The sequence below is a fragment of the Lactuca sativa genome, chromosome 8, assembly GCF_002870075.4.
Source record: "Lactuca sativa cultivar Salinas chromosome 8, Lsat_Salinas_v11, whole genome shotgun sequence".
Classification (NCBI taxonomy): domain Eukaryota; kingdom Viridiplantae; phylum Streptophyta; class Magnoliopsida; order Asterales; family Asteraceae; genus Lactuca; species Lactuca sativa.
Window position 1 is genome coordinate 85,523,796 of NC_056630.2, and position 16,875 is coordinate 85,540,670.

The 16,875-nt window shown below is 35.6% G+C and overlaps 4 protein-coding genes and 1 non-coding gene across 5 annotated transcripts; 2 read left to right on the forward strand and 3 right to left on the reverse strand.

Moving 5' to 3' along the window:
- Positions 1-4,382: 4,382 nt before the first annotated feature.
- On the forward strand, positions 4,383-5,393 carry LOC111913748 (non-specific lipid transfer protein GPI-anchored 15). Its single transcript, XM_023909452.3, has 3 exons — positions 4,383-4,804; positions 4,888-5,031; positions 5,112-5,393. Exons 1-3 carry the CDS (start codon positions 4,480-4,482, stop codon positions 5,234-5,236), a joined length of 594 nt encoding a protein of 197 aa, XP_023765220.1. The 5' UTR covers positions 4,383-4,479; the 3' UTR covers positions 5,237-5,393.
- Positions 5,394-5,984: 591 nt separating this feature from the next.
- TRNAS-AGA (transfer RNA serine (anticodon AGA)) lies at positions 5,985-6,066 on the reverse strand. Its single transcript has one exon. It is a non-coding gene; the product is annotated as a tRNA-Ser (tRNA).
- A 599-nt stretch (positions 6,067-6,665) lies between these two features.
- On the reverse strand, positions 6,666-7,889 carry LOC111913784 (hevamine-A). Its single transcript, XM_023909496.3, has one exon. It carries the CDS (start codon positions 7,630-7,632, stop codon positions 6,751-6,753), a length of 882 nt encoding a protein of 293 aa, XP_023765264.1. The 5' UTR covers positions 7,633-7,889; the 3' UTR covers positions 6,666-6,750.
- Positions 7,890-8,766: 877 nt separating this feature from the next.
- On the reverse strand, positions 8,767-11,894 carry LOC111913749 (hevamine-A). Its single transcript, XM_023909453.3, has 2 exons — positions 11,768-11,894; positions 8,767-11,673 (listed from the first exon to the last, which is right to left on the reverse strand). Exon 2 carries the CDS (start codon positions 9,833-9,835, stop codon positions 8,939-8,941), a length of 897 nt encoding a protein of 298 aa, XP_023765221.1. The 5' UTR covers positions 9,836-11,673; positions 11,768-11,894; the 3' UTR covers positions 8,767-8,938.
- Positions 11,818-12,699, forward strand: LOC111913785 (hevamine-A). The gene has a single exon (XM_023909497.3). The coding sequence runs from the start codon at positions 11,818-11,820 to the stop codon at positions 12,697-12,699; it is 882 nt and encodes a 293-aa protein (XP_023765265.1).
- Positions 12,700-16,875: the final 4,176 nt, after the last annotated feature.

Below are 16,875 nucleotides of genomic sequence, written 5' to 3' on the forward strand. Positions count from 1 at the left end.
ATCCTAAGATCAGCTGAATGTATTAAGCTCGGGTAAACTCGACAAGTTTGCAAGCCAACTCGGTGTGTTGGCTAGGATTTTCCCGATCTTCTGATTACTGTAGGAGCTCAACGAGTTTATTGGTGCACTCGACAAGTTGGGTCAGCATGGCCTGTTGACTGTTCTTTTGAGGGCATTTTGGTATTTTGGGATTTTGATGGAATTGGTCACATGGTGGTTGTAGGCATTTGAGTCGAGAGCTGAGATTCGAAGTCAAACCTTATCAGTTCTACACTACTTGTGAGGTGAGTCTTCCTTATTGTACTTACGGGTCGAAGGCACCAAGGCCAACCCTTTGGATTTGATATCATGCTATGTATGCTATAGTGTTGTAGTGATCTGTTAGAACTATATCTTGGTATTTAGGATGTTGCTATGCTTAGTGATCTGTAAGATCTTTCTGTTTGTTTGCTGACTGGTTAGTAATATGTTTATCTGTATTATGTGCACATGATTGGTTGGTGGATGAGGCTTCATTGCTTTGTGCGTAAGCCAACAGGCCGGGGCATTCCAACCCGATGGTTGATTGGGCCCATAGTATGTTGTTATTATATTTTGTGTTGTTTGCTGTGTATTGGTATTTTGGGGAAACTCACTAAGCTTTGGGCTTACATTTTTGGATTATGTTTTAGGTACTTTAGAGGATTGCGGGAAGGCGAAGGCGTGATCGTGCACTACCTCATGTTTTATTTCACGATTTCAGGATTTCTTTGATGTTGAACTCATTTTGGAAACAATTTGTAAACAATGATGGTTTTGAGTAAAACTTTAAAAGTTTAAATTTTTGAGAATTTTTATGAATGTTACACTTGATTATTTACTACACTAACCAAAAAGGTATATAAACCCTAAACCCTTTATGGATTTCGAAAATCATAGGGTATTCTTAGGGTTCTTTGATGTTCAATTGTTTGTTGCTATCAATATAGAAAACTTAGATCGAATAGGTTGCATGTGAACTTAGGGTTAAGTTTTTTACGCCACATAAATTTTTTTCCAAACCTATAAAACCTATCAGTGGTATCAGAGCCATAATTTTCAATTGATTTTGCACAATGTTGAATAGATCAAAATTAGGGTTTTTATAAATTAAACCCCAAGGGAGGAATTTTCAAAATTTGCTACGGTTCTTGAAACCCTAACTTCCACACTTAGATTTTGAAAATTGCTAGGGTTAGATAGGGTTTATCTACTATCCTTAATTATTATTTTAAAATTTGTAAAATTTGAATAATTAAAACGATATCTTGTAGAATAGAGGAATATTTGATCACTTATCTTAGGACACATGACTGACTAGGTCAGAGTTCGACAACGGCTTTGAGAGCTATAATTTGCTGATCAGTTTTAGATTAGTATACTGACAATTATATCTATTAGAATTATCCAAGTAGGAGACTGTTGGATTAGATGTCTAAGCCCATAACTATAATTGACATATACTTAAATTGATAGTAGCACAATCCTTTTGGGTTGCCATCAAAACTAGCAACTAGACAGATGATTTTGGCAATGTTTTAAAAACCGGTTTTTTAGTTGAACCGGTATGATGACCGGTTCCCGGTTCAACCGGTTTAACCGGTTCGACCGCCGAGTGAACCGGTTTCTATATTTTTCATGTTTTTTTCTATTTTCCTACACATACATACATATATAAATTATGAATTTGATGTTTACAAGTTCAAACATTAAAAATACACATAAAAATAAGTTGTAAATGAATCAAAATACATTAAAATAATACATAACCATAAGTTTTAGTGCCATATATGCTAAAAAAAATAAAATATAATACCGAAACGAAATATAGTTTTAGATGAATACAACCACATCAATAAACTTTATAAAATTTGACATATGTTTTTATTTAGAGAAAACTAAATATATTTGAAAAAAATACCAAAGTTTATTATGTAAATAATTAATTTTCATGTGTTTTTATTCGGATTAACCGGTTCAACCGGTTTTTTCTAAAAACCGGCCGGTTCAATCCGGTTCAGAAATCAATGTAAAACCGGTGATAGTTGAACCGCTCCCTCCCCCGGTTCCCGGACCAACCGGCCGGTTCAAACCGGTTTTTAAAACATTGGATTTTGGAGAAAGAGGTTGAATTATTATTTGATAATAAATTAAAATAAATAATTTGTTAATATATTATGAGAATAATATATTAATTAGAAATAGTAATATTTAATTAATATATAATCAGAAATTAATTGGAATTAATTTTGGGATTAAAATAATTAATTAAAAGTGTAGGGACTGTATTGTAATTGTTCAATAGTAGAGCAAGAGGCAATCTAGAACCCTCCATAGAGCCTTGTACGGTTTCCTAAAGGTTAAGGGATTCTAGAATAATCCCTAATGGATAATCAAGAAAATGGATAATTACGCGGTTAAAGTTGATCTTAGATTTAGGCTTATCTAGGGTTTCGTGACTACACTATAAATATGGCATAACCCTATGATTTTTAGCCAACTCTTTCTCATGAAGAGATAGCCGAAAATTTGAGCCTCTCTCCTCTCTCTCAATTGTTTTCCTTTGCTAGTTTTTGGTGTGAACCATTAGATGCTTGATATTTGTGACGCTTGCTCTCAAGGTTCCAACAACGCAACGATTTGCATTGTTATTACTATATAACAATCAATGTATGATTCTTATAACCCTATTTGTATTTTTTGATTATACACTAGTATTGCAAAGTTTTCTATTTTGTTGTTCAAAGTTAAAAATAGATCAATTTTTAAGGTTCCATGCAAACATATGTTCTATATGTTTTGCATAATGCCCATCATATGGAGCATAATTAAATCTTGAACCAATGAAAGTCTTACTTTTTGGAGGAGATTGATGTCCAAGTCTCCATGTATTGAAAAGAAAGAACAAGGATTAATTGTTCATTTCTCATTATTTTTATGTACTTTTTTTAATTATATATATATATATATATATATATATATATATATATATATATATATATATATATATATATATATATATATATATATATATATAGGGAAATGATCAAATGAGAACGCCTAAAATGTTGAGAACGCGAGAACAAATATATTCATTTGTGATTTCATTATTCATTTGTGGAGAAATAATAATTTTTAACGCACAATCAAAATGAATATGCTTTTTCTCTTCAATTGAAATTAAAGGCGTGAAAATTTATCATTTCCTCACAACTGAATATATGGAATCACAAATAAATATATTTTGTTCTCGCGTTCTTAACCTTTTTGGTGTTCTCATTTGATTCTACTCCTATATATATATATATATATATATATATATATATATATATATATATATATATATATATATATATATATATATATATATATATATATATTCATGTTTATGCATTTATGTTAGTGTATCCCAGGCAAATAGTTGTTCATTTTATTGTTAAAAACTTTCTTGATGATTGAATGGTTGCTGTGCTTTTATTCTTATTTAGACAATACATGTGGAATTTTTTGAAATTTTAGTTGGTATTGATTTCCATTGGTACAAAATTACAAATGCTATGTAATAGTATTATATTTGCAATTTTAAATGTAAGTTGATCTTGAATTTAAGATAATCTAATGATTTTTTTTTGTATTTTTTTATAATTTAAACGAATTGGACCAAGCCGAGCTTGAGAGTGTTGAGTATTTCACAAGCTCGAACTCGAGCTTGGAAATGTAAGCTCGACTGAGTTTGTATCGAGTTTCGAGCTCGAGTTTTTTGGTCGAGTCAAGGTTCGAGCTTAGCACTATTTGACCTGATTACACCCCTACCTATGGTGCTATGATGACAGAGTTACTATTGGGTTGGCTTCCTTTTTTTTTTTTTTTTTTGTATTTACATTCCTAGATATGAGAAAACCAGTTTTTATTTTATAGAAACAAATCCTATCTAAACTTTTTGTATTGTAAACTGATATAAACTGTAAACTCGGTTTTGATTGTTTTGCACAGTTTACAAAATTGATTTACAAAAGGAAAAAAAAACATACGCACAAACACACTCAATAGGTAAACCTTTTGAAAAGTTGACTTTACATGTGTGTATTTGTATATGTTTTTATGTTAATGTATGTATAGTGTATGTTGTATATACGTGTGTGTATGGGTGTATTAGTGTGTGTGCAGATATATCAAAAAAAAAAAAAATTCTTTCTTATGTCAAAATCAGTGGGAAAAATCATGGAACTTAAATAATTAGAAATCAAAGCCAAAATAAATCGGTAAAGTTGGCTACCAAATCTATATATAATAATCAATTAATCATATCAAACCCCAATCATTTCCTGGGCTCCATAACTTCGATCTCTTTATAAATACATATCACCAATCCCACAAAAGCATAAGGCGATATCAGTCACACTTGATCACAAACACTCATACCCTCATTGTGTTGATAGCAAAGTTAATCTTACCTAACCAATGGCTTTAAAAGGTCAAGAAGTCATGAGCCTAGTCCTAGTCCTAATGGTCATGGTCTGGGGTGGAGCCCGGGCTCAATCAAGCACTTGCACCAACACACTCATGGGTTTAGCTTCATGCCTAAACTATGTCACGGGCAACTCTTCTACCCCCTCACCTTCATGTTGCTCACAACTCTCAACTGTGGTACAGTCACAACCACGTTGCCTTTGCTCGTTGCTTAATGGCAATGGCCCTAATATCGGTGTCACTATTAATCAAACTCTTGCAATAAGCCTTCCCGGTGCATGTCAAGTACAAACTCCTCCACTTAACCTATGCAATGGTATGATTCATGTTTGCCTTTTTAAATATCTTTATTGAAATTTAATCTTTTAGTTATTAATTACTCCAAATTTGTTTTAATAGCCGTTGCTAATGGGCCTGCTAGTGGGCCTGCTAGTGGACCTACAAGTTCAACAGTTTCTCCCACCAGCTCACAAAGTGAGCCATCAGGAGAAACCCCCGAAACTGAAGCTCCCACTGCAACATCGACACCAAGTGTTCCTTCAGGTAATGTGTTATGCCATTGATGATATTGAACTTGAATTCTTTAGTATTTTTTATATTAATTAAGCTATCCGAATTTGTAGCATCTGGAGATGGATCTGGATCAAAATCAACGCCATCAACAAATAACAATGCTTCAAATGGAAACAAATTTGGAGCACCAAGTTACCTTTTGCTTTTGGTCCTTTTATTTGGAATGAAATATTAATATTCTTGTGATTTTTACAGGAGTGTCATTGTATCTTTGCGCATATTGTTTGATTTCTTTCCACTTGTTATTATGGTTTCAAATTGTTTTCATTGTAATTTGTCACAGATATTCCTACTCTATAAATATTATATCAATATGTTTTATTGTTGTGGTAGCTTGATTGTTTAAAACAACTTGATTTATTGTCGGAGCTATCTTTTCTAGTTTGAAAGCAAAGTCAAACAAACAAATAAAATATGTATACATAAAGAACCAGCCTTGAGAAAACAATCATGCGGGTTGGTAACATATTTTTTCAATTTTAATCAGTTTATTGGAAAATTTATAAAAGTATGATAACCACCTTTCCATTATACCATCTCAATAGTAATTAAAAAAAATTAAAAATCAAGTATAATAATAGTCTTTTACAGTTTGTATTTCAAAGGTTAGCTCTTTTTTCAATTTTAATCAGTTTATTGGAAATTTATACAAGTATGATAACCACCTTTCCATTATACCATCTCAATAGTAATTAAAAAAAATCAAGTATAATAAGTCTTTTACAGATTGTATTTGAAAGGTTAGCTCTTTATTCAATTTTAATCAATTTATTGGAAAATTTATAAAAGTATGATAACCACTTTTCCATTATACCATCTCAATAGTTTAAAAAAAAATTAAAGATTAAGTAGTCACAGTTTGTATTTAAAAGGTTAGCTTGTAGTTGCTTGATAATTCAAAAATGTCCGAAAAACTAAAATTACGTGGTCGGCAGGATTCGAACCTGCGCGGGCAAAGCCCACATGATTTCTAGTCATGCCCGATAACCACTCCGGCACGACCACCTGTTTGTTATTTTGGAATAATAATTGTATATGACATGAAATATTCTATTTTATACTTTTTCAAAGTTTTTAATTCTGTTTTATTCATAAGTTCATAATTTTACGAAGGGTTCTGTTTTTAACACAAATCTGAAATTCCCTTTTGGATTTCTCATTTTTTGGGGATATAGTTTGTGGATTTCTCATTTTTTGTAATATGATTCGATCATTCGAATGTTATAAGCAGTGTGAAAATAATTTGTGGGTTTTTGTACTAATTTATTGTTTGTGATTAAAAAATCAAAATTGGATGGTCGGTTGTTAAATTGAGGGGCAACAAGGTGAGTTTATATTCATCTAAACTAGTAACAATAAATAATCTGGCAACAATAACTAGTAAAATCAAACACCTGAATCTGGTTATTGTGACCTTAAATCGCAATAATGAATTTAAACCAACTTCCAAAATGATATACATGTTTGCTATAAAATGTTACTTCTACCAAAAACAGGATACTCTTACGTGCAATATTTTTTTTTTTTTAGTAACTGATTACCTGTAAGATCTGGACATATCCTGCAAGTGTAAACAGATAAAACGATCTGCAGTATAGACAAAATTTATGAATATCTTGATTACTTAATAGTTTATAATAATTACTAAAGATACAAGTGAAGTTGTACAACCATGGATTTTACAAAGTACTACACATGACTTTTGATGGAAGAACTGTATCCAGTTTGATCATCATGGTACTTATCCCACAACATAACTCCTCCATATTTTGCAGATCCTTTGATTGCTGGAAGCACTTTGGAAGTTAGGTCACCAACAGAGATATACCCGCTTCCTGCAGCCGTAGGTGATGCAGGCAGCCCCAAGAAAATCTTGGTTGCTGGGATCTCAGAAGTCCACTGTTTCCAAGAATCTTCAAAACTGGTCATACCTCCCGAGTACTGACAAGGAGGGTTGTTATAGAACTGAACCCAAACAAAGTCAAAAAGACCTGTTTTAAGGGCAGTTCCAATATATGCATCTGGGAAAGGACACTGAGGAGCTGCTGTCAAATATACCTTTTTGCCTTGACTGCTGTATCCAGAAAGATACCTGGCAAGGTCATCCCAGTGTTGGGTGGTTCCTCCTTCGATATCAAAGTCGATTCCATCCAAAACAGCTTCACCAAGAGGACGTGTGGATGATTTCCCACCTAAGAAGTTATTCCAGAGGTAAGTGGCGACTTGTTTGGCATCTGCAGCAGAGGTGAGGTAGTAGCTCCCAGCTGCTCCTCCAATGGTCAGCATCACTTTGATTCCTTTCGCTTGACATGATTTGATTTCAGAGCTTAAATTGGTGCAGCCATTGCTGTATGGATCGCAGTGACCTGCAAGATTAATCATGGGGGTTTGACCGTTTCCGAAAGTTGGAAGAAACGCAAGGTTGACGAAATCATAGTTCCCTGTCGAGCACGTTTCAGCCAACGTGCCCTCACCCCCGTTTTGACCCCAGTAGATAGCGATGCCACCAGCATTGATACCCGCTGCTAGTAACAACATCATTGAAGAGAGTAATCCTAACTTGTATGTCATTTTAAGCCTTGGGTATGAATGATTGTAAGTTTAGGTAATTGTAGAAGGTAATGGTGTGTTCAAGTGTTTGAGAATTCTGGTATATATAGTGAAGGGATTGGCTTATTGGCATGATTATGTTACCATTTATTGAAATATTTTAAGGAAATGAAGCACCTTGGAGGGCACTCTGTTGAATCCTATTCTAGCAGACGCTTGATTTGTTGAAATTGATGGAAAGCTTTGCATGGTACTCAGGTTTGTAATCTGTTTTGTCTGTTTATTGTTATCTGCTATATAATAATTAGCTGAAAAAAACATTTTGTGAGTTTCTTTCTAAGGTATTAAAATAGATTTGTCTCCATGCTATTGCCATTGACTTGTGCTCTTACGAAATTAATTCAAGTATATTACTTTGATGAACTTCTTTTGAGAATGTAATACCGTCCTACATGTACATTTCACTGTTGGACATAAATATGGCCCTCTGACATTCCCAAATTCCTTTTTTTCGTAATATAAAAAAAAATGAATTATGATAGTGCATAACTACATACCCGAGGCATAAAACTGGTTAATTTTCAGAAATAATTGAACTTTGTGTTTTGTGCTAACATGTCACTATCATATACTCCAATGTAAATTCGTTGACTCATATGATGCTCTTCCGAAGTTGATTGGCCGTGTATGCATTTCTATTATTTGTTTATGTTGTATGAAATCCCCAACCAAATGTCATTCGTGGAGTAAAAAAATTCCCGGAACAAATTTAATGTTCATGGTAAATGAAAATAAAATGCAGTTTCATCACCTTTAGGTAATGGTCCAAACACATGAATAAGTTTCCTTCTTTCTACAACCATGTCAAAAATACAGTGCATAACATGAGAAAGTCTACTGTTTCAATGCCTATTATTTGACACTCTTGTATTAGACATTTAGACTAGAGGATACTTTAGTGTAATATTTATCTCTATGTATAGAGATCTCTTTTAACCTATAATATATTAATACACACACTATACAATCAATACACAATATTACCTATCACTAATCATTTCAGCCGTGATTCTTCACATTAGTTCGAGATTTAAATTTTCAAGGTCAATACACAATATCCTTTTCAAAAATATCGTGCTAAAACAATGTTCCATGTTATTTAACACAATCATCATATGTGTGGATTTTGTACAATATATGGTTGCTATCTGCAGAGATGTAGAACATAACCATGAAAATTTTGACTAGCGTAGTAAATTGCATATGAATATCTTAACAAAAGAGTTGGATATACCAATAATTACATAAACATCGGTTCTTTAAAATATCATACATATTTCTTAATGGATGCACTATATCCAGTTTGATCATCATAATACTTAGACCATAACATCACACCTCCATATTTAGGCGAACTCTTAATTGCTGGAAGCACTTTGGAAGTAAGATCATTGACAGGAATAAAACCACTTCCAGCTGCTTCAGAAGCAGCGGGTAGCCCTAAGAAAATCTTGGACACCGGGATGTCAGAAGTCCACTGCTTCCAACCATCTTCAAGATTAGTAATATTCGCAGAATACTGGCAAGGAGGATTGTTATAAAACTGAACCCAAACATAGTCAAACAGACCAGTCTGAAGGGCACCCCCTAACCATGCATCAGGGTAAGGACATTGTGGTGCTGCAGTTAAGTACACCTTCTTACTCTTGGTGCTATATGCTGAAAGATACCTTGCAAGATCATCCCAGTGTTGACTTCCGCCTGATTCTATGTCAAAATCAATTCCATCCAATGACGTGTTGCCAAGTGGACGAATACTAGTTGTTTCTCCACCTAAAAAGTTGTCCCATAGGTAGGTAGCAACTTCCTGAGCATCTTCCTTGGAGGCAATGGAGTAGCTGCCTATCCCACCTCCGATAGATAGCATAACTTTGACACCTTTTGCTTGACATGACTTGATGTCAGAGCTTAACTTGGTGCATCCATTGCTATAGGGATCACAGTGGCCAGCTAAGTCCATCCTTGGTGTGCGCCCATTGCCAAATGTCCAAAGAAACGCTATATTTACATATTCGTAGTTTCCTGTGCTACAAGTGTCAGATAAAGTTCCTTCATTTCCATTTTGGCCCCAATAAATTGAAATCCCACCAGCATTAGAGCCCACCACTAGTGCTGCTAGAAATGAGGCCAAAATTGCCAGAGAACATGCTGAATAGAATGTCATTGTTGCTTTGTTACCGAATTAACACTACAGTTTGAGTTAAATGTGTGGTTTCTGATACAAAATACAAGTTCCATTTATATAATAGTGAAAGGCGTATTTTTCTGCTAATGTCTTTGAATTACTTAAGGGATTAAGCACCTTGTAAGGCACTCTGTTGAATTATCTTGAAGTGGACACATGAATGATTGGTTGAATTATCTTAAGGGGTTATCTGTTTCTTGTTGTCTGCCACATTAAATTGAGATCCGTCTTCTAAAATGAAATATATTACGGTTTTTTAATCTCGGACAAAATTCGGTTTTTTAGACTCTTAATGATTGAACCATTATACTTTTTTACCGTTTTAAAAAAAACCAAATTTTGCGGGCAAAATACAGAAAATCACAATGCAATTTCACCATATTATCACTTTAGCCACTAAATTATTAATTTTTTAATAATAATTTAGTGGGTAAATTGATACAATCAAGTTTTTTCCTTTGTTATTGGCATTGACCTATGATCGTATGAACTAATATAAATATATTCGTTGTGACTAAATTCTCTTCATAATGCTCTGTTGTCCTGTATGTATGCCATGGACTGGTAAATTGTTGCCTTGTTGGAGACAATAATCAACAATAATATGAAATGTTGTTTGTATTTGATTTGTCTTATTGAGAAATAGTTAAACTTCTTTATCCTGCTAGCCTTTCAATATATTGTGTTATCCAAAATAACATCTTTGACTCTGATAAACTTTGATCATTGTTGATTGACACTAGCTATATGTATTGTTACATAGGATTCTAGGAAGTGGCTTGAAATCCACAACCAAACTTTGTTTTTGCAAATAATTTTAGGTAATGTCCTGTATATGGGGCCGGGGCCACAAAATAGAACAAGACCATCTTATTTGATTCTCATTGTCATCATGTGCGATTACCGGTTAAACTGATAAATTCCTTTAAACTCTAAAACCTAATGCTGAAGTAATTTTTTTTAATAATTTTAAGAGTAAATTACTGAAATTGTCCCTATGGTTTGGTCAAAATTACACGTTTGGTTCCTAACTTTTTTTTTTGCACTCGGATCGTCCCTATGGTTTGATTTTGTTGCGTTTTTCGTCCCTATGGTTTGGTCTAAATTGCACGTTTGGTCCCTAACTTTATGTATGTAAGGGACGAAAAACGCAACAAAATCAAGCCACTAGGACGATCCGAGTGCAAAAAAAAAGTTAGGGACCAAACGTGTAATTTTGACAAAACCATAGGGACGATTTCAGTAATTTACTCTAATTTTAATACGGACAGTGTTCCATTGGTATCTTATATGATGCAAGTTCACTATGGTTGAGATAAACTCGTGTGATAGATTACTGGCTACATTGATAGATTAGTATACTATAAAATGCATATGGTGAGTGAGTGGAAACTGTAAATATTGAACAATACTCTAGGGATAAGATTTGAGGGAGGGAGGGCCAACAAATTTCAAATAACCAGGTATCACATACGGGATGGATATAATTTTGTTGATTATTGTCTCCTACAATCTACAAGCTATGTAAATGCCATAAAGTACAATATAGCATTCTCAAGAGAAGGTGATCAAAGTAATATACTTGAATATATTCGTAATACCACACCTCAGGGACAATAGCACAAAGACAAATTTGTTTGATACATAGGATTAAGAAATCATAAAATGGCTTTTTTAAATTTATAATGCATATAACAAGATACAGACAAAATACATGACACACCTGGCTACTAGACAGAAGCTTTCCAACGAGTTCAACCAATTAAGTGTCTGCTGAAAGAGGATTCCACGCAGTGCCCTCCAAGGTGCTTGCTTTCCTAAAAATATTCAAAAATTAGTATTATGCCAATAGGGCAATCCCTTCACTATATAAACCAGACTTCTCAAACACTCAAGAACATCATTAATTACCTTCTTCTACAATTACCTAAACTTACAATCATTCATACCCAAGGCTTAAAATGACATACAAGTTAGGATTACTCTCTTCAATGATGTTGTTACTAGCAGCGGGTATCAATGCTGGTGGCATCGCTATCTACTGGGGTCAAAACGGGGGTGAGGGCACGTTGGCTGAAACGTGCTCGACAGGGAACTATGATTTCGTCAACCTTGCGTTTCTTCCAACTTTCGGAAACGGTCAAACCCCCATGATTAATCTTGCAGGTCACTGCGATCCATACAGCAATGGCTGCACCAATTTAAGCTCTGAAATCAAATCATGTCAAGCGAAAGGAATCAAAGTGATGCTGACCATTGGAGGAGCAGCTGGGAGCTACTACCTCACCTCTGCTGCAGATGCCAAACAAGTCGCCACTTACCTCTGGAATAACTTCTTAGGTGGGAAATCATCCACACGTCCTCTTGGTGAAGCTGTTTTGGATGGAATCGACTTTGATATCGAAGGAGGAACCACCCAACACTGGGATGACCTTGCCAGGTATCTTTCTGGATACAGCAGTCAAGGCAAAAAGGTATATTTGACAGCAGCTCCTCAGTGTCCTTTCCCAGATGCATATATTGGAACTGCCCTTAAAACAGGTCTTTTTGACTTTGTTTGGGTTCAGTTCTATAACAACCCTCCTTGTCAGTACTCGGGAGGTATGACCAGTTTTGAAGATTCTTGGAAACAGTGGACTTCTGAGATCCCAGCAACCAAGATTTTCTTGGGGCTGCCTGCATCACCTACGGCTGCAGGAAGCGGGTATATCTCTGTTGGTGACCTAACTTCCAAAGTGCTTCCAGCAATCAAAGGTTCTGCAAAATATGGAGGAGTTATGTTGTGGGATAAGTACCATGATGATCAAACCGGATATAGTTCTTCCATCAAAACCCATGTGTAGTACTCTGTAAAATCCATGGTTGTACAACTTCAACACTTGTATAATTACCCCTTGTGAGGATAAAATATTGCTTTTATATATATATATATATATATATATATATATATATATATATATATATATATATATATATATATATATATATATATATATATATATATATATATATATATATATATATATATATATATATATTTCTGGTTCATCTTGCTCTCGTATTTTCCCTGCTATTACCCTTCACTATTTAAAGAGCTACCCAGGTGCACCGCAACTCCATATATAAATGTGTCAGGTCTGCGGATGGGATTGGACATTTGTGAAATATATCTAACAATCTCTAGTCGCAGATCCAAACTCTAGGTTTCAGTAGCAAGAGCAATGCATATCATATAATTCAATCTTTAAAACAAAAGTTTCTCAAATGAAAGAAGCCATTTAAATACACTTTGTTCAAGCATGTAAATCACTAAATTATCAAATATAGTATTAACAATATTAATAAAAAAAACCGAGTATTACTATTCAGTGCCGATAACATCTAAATTGCATGAAAATTACCTCAAAATTTCAACTCGAGTGTGCTGCAGTTGCGGACATTGAGAGGGTGTTTGACTTAGCTTTTTAGAAGTCAAAAGTCCTTTTAGGAAAAGATAGAGAGCAAAAGATGTTTGGCAAATGCATTTTACTTTTGGATTTGGATACAAGTAAAAATGAACTTTTTGGAAAAGTCAGAAAACCTGACTTTTTGTGACTTTTCCAAAAAGGACTTTTGCCCCCTGAAAAGCCAAACCAAACACCCCTTGAGTTCTTCGACGACGACCAAAGAAAGGCGCGTATTCATCCACAGGACAAAGACGATAAATTGCATAAAGTTTAAGTTAGACCCCAAGGTTTGTATCCACGTTCAAGATTGCACCCAAACATAAAATTACAAATGATGTCCACAAGGGCTCTTGGATATGTCTCTTATTAGGTATAGGTTGGGTCTCACAATTGACAACACCGTTTGATATCACAATTAAAAGCCTCTTATATGGTCTTACAATTAAAATTGATATGTCTCTTATTAGGTTTGGTAAGAAGTTTGATTTAACTCAATTAACCATTATAACTCAATTAGATTGAATCAATCAAACAACTACCAAAGGATTTGTAGCCTAGTAGTATTGGGTGTTTGCAGAAAGGTGTCCCTCAACCAAATGTTGAGGGTTCAAGTCTCTTTCTCTCTCGTGGAGACGAAATAAGTAGTTTAGGAGTAGTGTAGATAGTGTGTGTGTTTGTCGTTTAAAAAAAATCAATCAACAACTATCAAACAATCCTAAGATTGAAATTGTAAAAGAGTATTTATTCCATAGAAGACCATATGTTTTTTTTTCATTTTTTCTATTTTAGACCTAAAACTTTGATATCAAAGTAAATCTAACTTTTACATATTCGTTGTTATTTCATTATTGGAGTCAGTAGCCAGGTAAATTGGGTTTATTCAATAAAATGCTCTATGTATTTCATTTTTCCATTTTAGAACTACTTTTTCTCAAAATAAACTCTACTTTAAACCTATTAATTATTATTTCATTAATGGAGTCGGTTACGATAACCTTATATCCCGTACTGAATGTGTATCTGAAGCATCGGCGAATCACCTTTCGTACCAAAATCATGGATACACTTGCACATGAAGGATCTTGGACCTCTTAGCTATCATCTTGATGTCACTCTTTTCTGTCATACAAGTGGATCGTTTTATGTTAAAAGAAATATGCTATGGAAGTACTGGAATGTCATCTTAAAACCTACTCTCACTCTCATCGATAAAAAGGAAAAATTAATACCAATAATGAGAACCCTTACTCCAACCCACTTCATATGCAACTTTGTCGGAGCACTTCAATACCTCACATTCACCCAATCTGATGTCTCATATGTAGTTCGTTCCACATGTATGCACCTCTTGAATCCCAGATGGTAGCTTTAAAGTGTTTACTACATTGTGTTCAATGTCTTCTTAATTATGATCTTATACTCTATAGTACTCATTCCACACGTATTACAGCATAAACTAATGGCGACCGGGTACGTTGTCCCAATACACGTCGAGCTTGAATACCATGGTGTTGCTAATGTGGTTTAGCATAAATTGACATCAAGTAGGTTGACTATCCTGACACACTTCGGATGTCGAATACCAAGGTGTTGCTAATGTGGTTTTCAAAACATGTTGCATTCAGAAACTCCATATTGAACTTTCATTGCCTATTACTATGGCTATCCTAATTTATTATGATAATGTAAGTGTTGTTTATCCCTAGGGTTTTAGAATTGACAATTCTTTTAGGACGCACGTGATTTACACGTGTAACATCCCAAAAATCATGACCAAAAAATTATTTTAAAAACATTACTAATCCATAGCGTTAAGTCATTCAAACATACAAAAAGGGGTTATATGACAAATCAGAGTATCTTTTCCAAACACTTATTCATTTTATCAGAGTAAACATCCCAGGCTAAACTTCTTGGTGTGTGCCATGCGATCATCCCGAGCTCTTCATTCCGCTATCGGAAATACCTGAAACTAAAACTGAAAACCGTAAGCACGAAGCTTAATGAGTTCCCCAACCTACCATATACCATACATATCTACTGAGCCATACATTCCATACATCATTATGAGCACATAACCACATATTGGGGCCCCGCCCACTGCATTGGGCCTCGCCCGCCATCGGACCTCGTCCGTCATCAGGCCCTGCCTGGAATCAGATCCCACCTGGCATCGATCCCCGCCCGGTATACAGATCTATTTCCTTTAGGCCCCGCCTGACCCCGGGCCTCGCCTGCTATACACATGCATACATAAACATTTCCTAACCATACCCTGCTCTAAGGTCTCGCCTAACTTGGGCCCCGCCCCTGGTCTGCTACTGAAGTAGTAGAGCCTCGTCCACACTCATACTAGTAGTGAGATATAGGCCCTCGCCCACACTCACATCCATCCTATCACGGGCCTCGCCCCTGCTCTGCTAATATCGAGATATGGAACCTCATCCATACTCAGCTAGTGATGAGATACGGGACCTCGCCCACACTCACCTCCTTACCAGGCACATACAAGTATCACGAAGACAACAAGTATTATCTAACGCACTACATAAGAATCTTTATCGGGAATATCCCGACATCGGACCCCCGGCCCGGAAGCATACTATTATCTTACCCCGAACTCGGACCCTCGGTCCGGGTCCTACCATACCTACACATGCAAGAATCATAAAGACCTCTAGCATCCTAACATTCCTCGGGCCTCGCCCGACATCAGGTCGTAACCCGTAACATATATCCATAAGTGCCTAGGGCTAACCCCCGGGTCTTCCTTCTATACATAAGTATAAACATGAACATGAACATAATGGGCCGACATTGTGGCTGTAGACCCATGCACACAATGAAGAGACTCACCTTGAACTGCTGAAACTATTGATAACCCTCTGGCTGCTATCCAACAACTCTCCGAACTGCTGCTCCTCTAGCTCCCCGAGCTACCAATACCAAAAATAGCAACACTTAGCCTAACTATCCTCAAGAAGCCAACTAAGTCATCTTTGGTCAAAGTCCTGGTCAAAGTCAACCTTCCAGTTGACTCGACTCGTCGAGTTGTTCTGCCAACTCGCCGAGTCCATGCTCCTCAAGTCCCAAAACAACCCCGACTCCACTCGTCGAGTCTAGCGAGAACTCGACGAGTTCTCCTTCATCTAACACTTCGGGACTATCTTCAACCGACTCGCCGAGTTCATCCTTGAACTCGTCAAGTTCATCTTCATAGCTAAGAAGATTGCCTTGGACTCGGCGAGTTCCTCTTCGAACTCGTCGAGTACTATGATCTTCGGGTCCATTACGGACCCAGACTGGTTGCATCTTTTACTAACTCCACTCACTGATACGAATCATAAACAGAAGGGTTTGGGTTTGCGAACCGACTTGCCGAGTCCCTGAACTGACTCGCCGAGTCCACCTTGTGACATCTCTATTCTGTCGATTACAGTCCATTCCAACACCTTCAACCCATAGATCTGGACTTGTAATGCTAGCATTGCACGTAAAGTTGCTAACTTTACGTGCATGCAAGGTGCTATGGAGCTAAAACTCCTCATCCAAGCTAAAATGAAGGTCTAGGAC

Bases quoted from the DNA above. Each gene is read 5' to 3' on its own strand.
- LOC111913785 (XM_023909497.3), top strand. From the start codon at position 11,818: ATGACATACAAGTTAGGATTACTCTCTTCAATGATGTTGTTACTAGCA.
- LOC111913748 (XM_023909452.3), top strand. From the start codon at position 4,480: ATGGCTTTAAAAGGTCAAGAAGTCATGAGCCTAGTCCTAGTCCTAATG. The intron at 4,805-4,887 runs GTATGATTCATG...TTGTTTTAATAG, and splicing joins TCCACTTAACCTATGCAATG to CCGTTGCTAATGGGCCTGCT. The intron at 5,032-5,111 runs GTAATGTGTTAT...CCGAATTTGTAG, and splicing joins GACACCAAGTGTTCCTTCAG to CATCTGGAGATGGATCTGGA.
- LOC111913749 (XM_023909453.3), bottom strand. From the start codon at position 9,835: ATGACATTCTATTCAGCATGTTCTCTGGCAATTTTGGCCTCATTTCTA.
- LOC111913784 (XM_023909496.3), bottom strand. From the start codon at position 7,632: ATGACATACAAGTTAGGATTACTCTCTTCAATGATGTTGTTACTAGCA.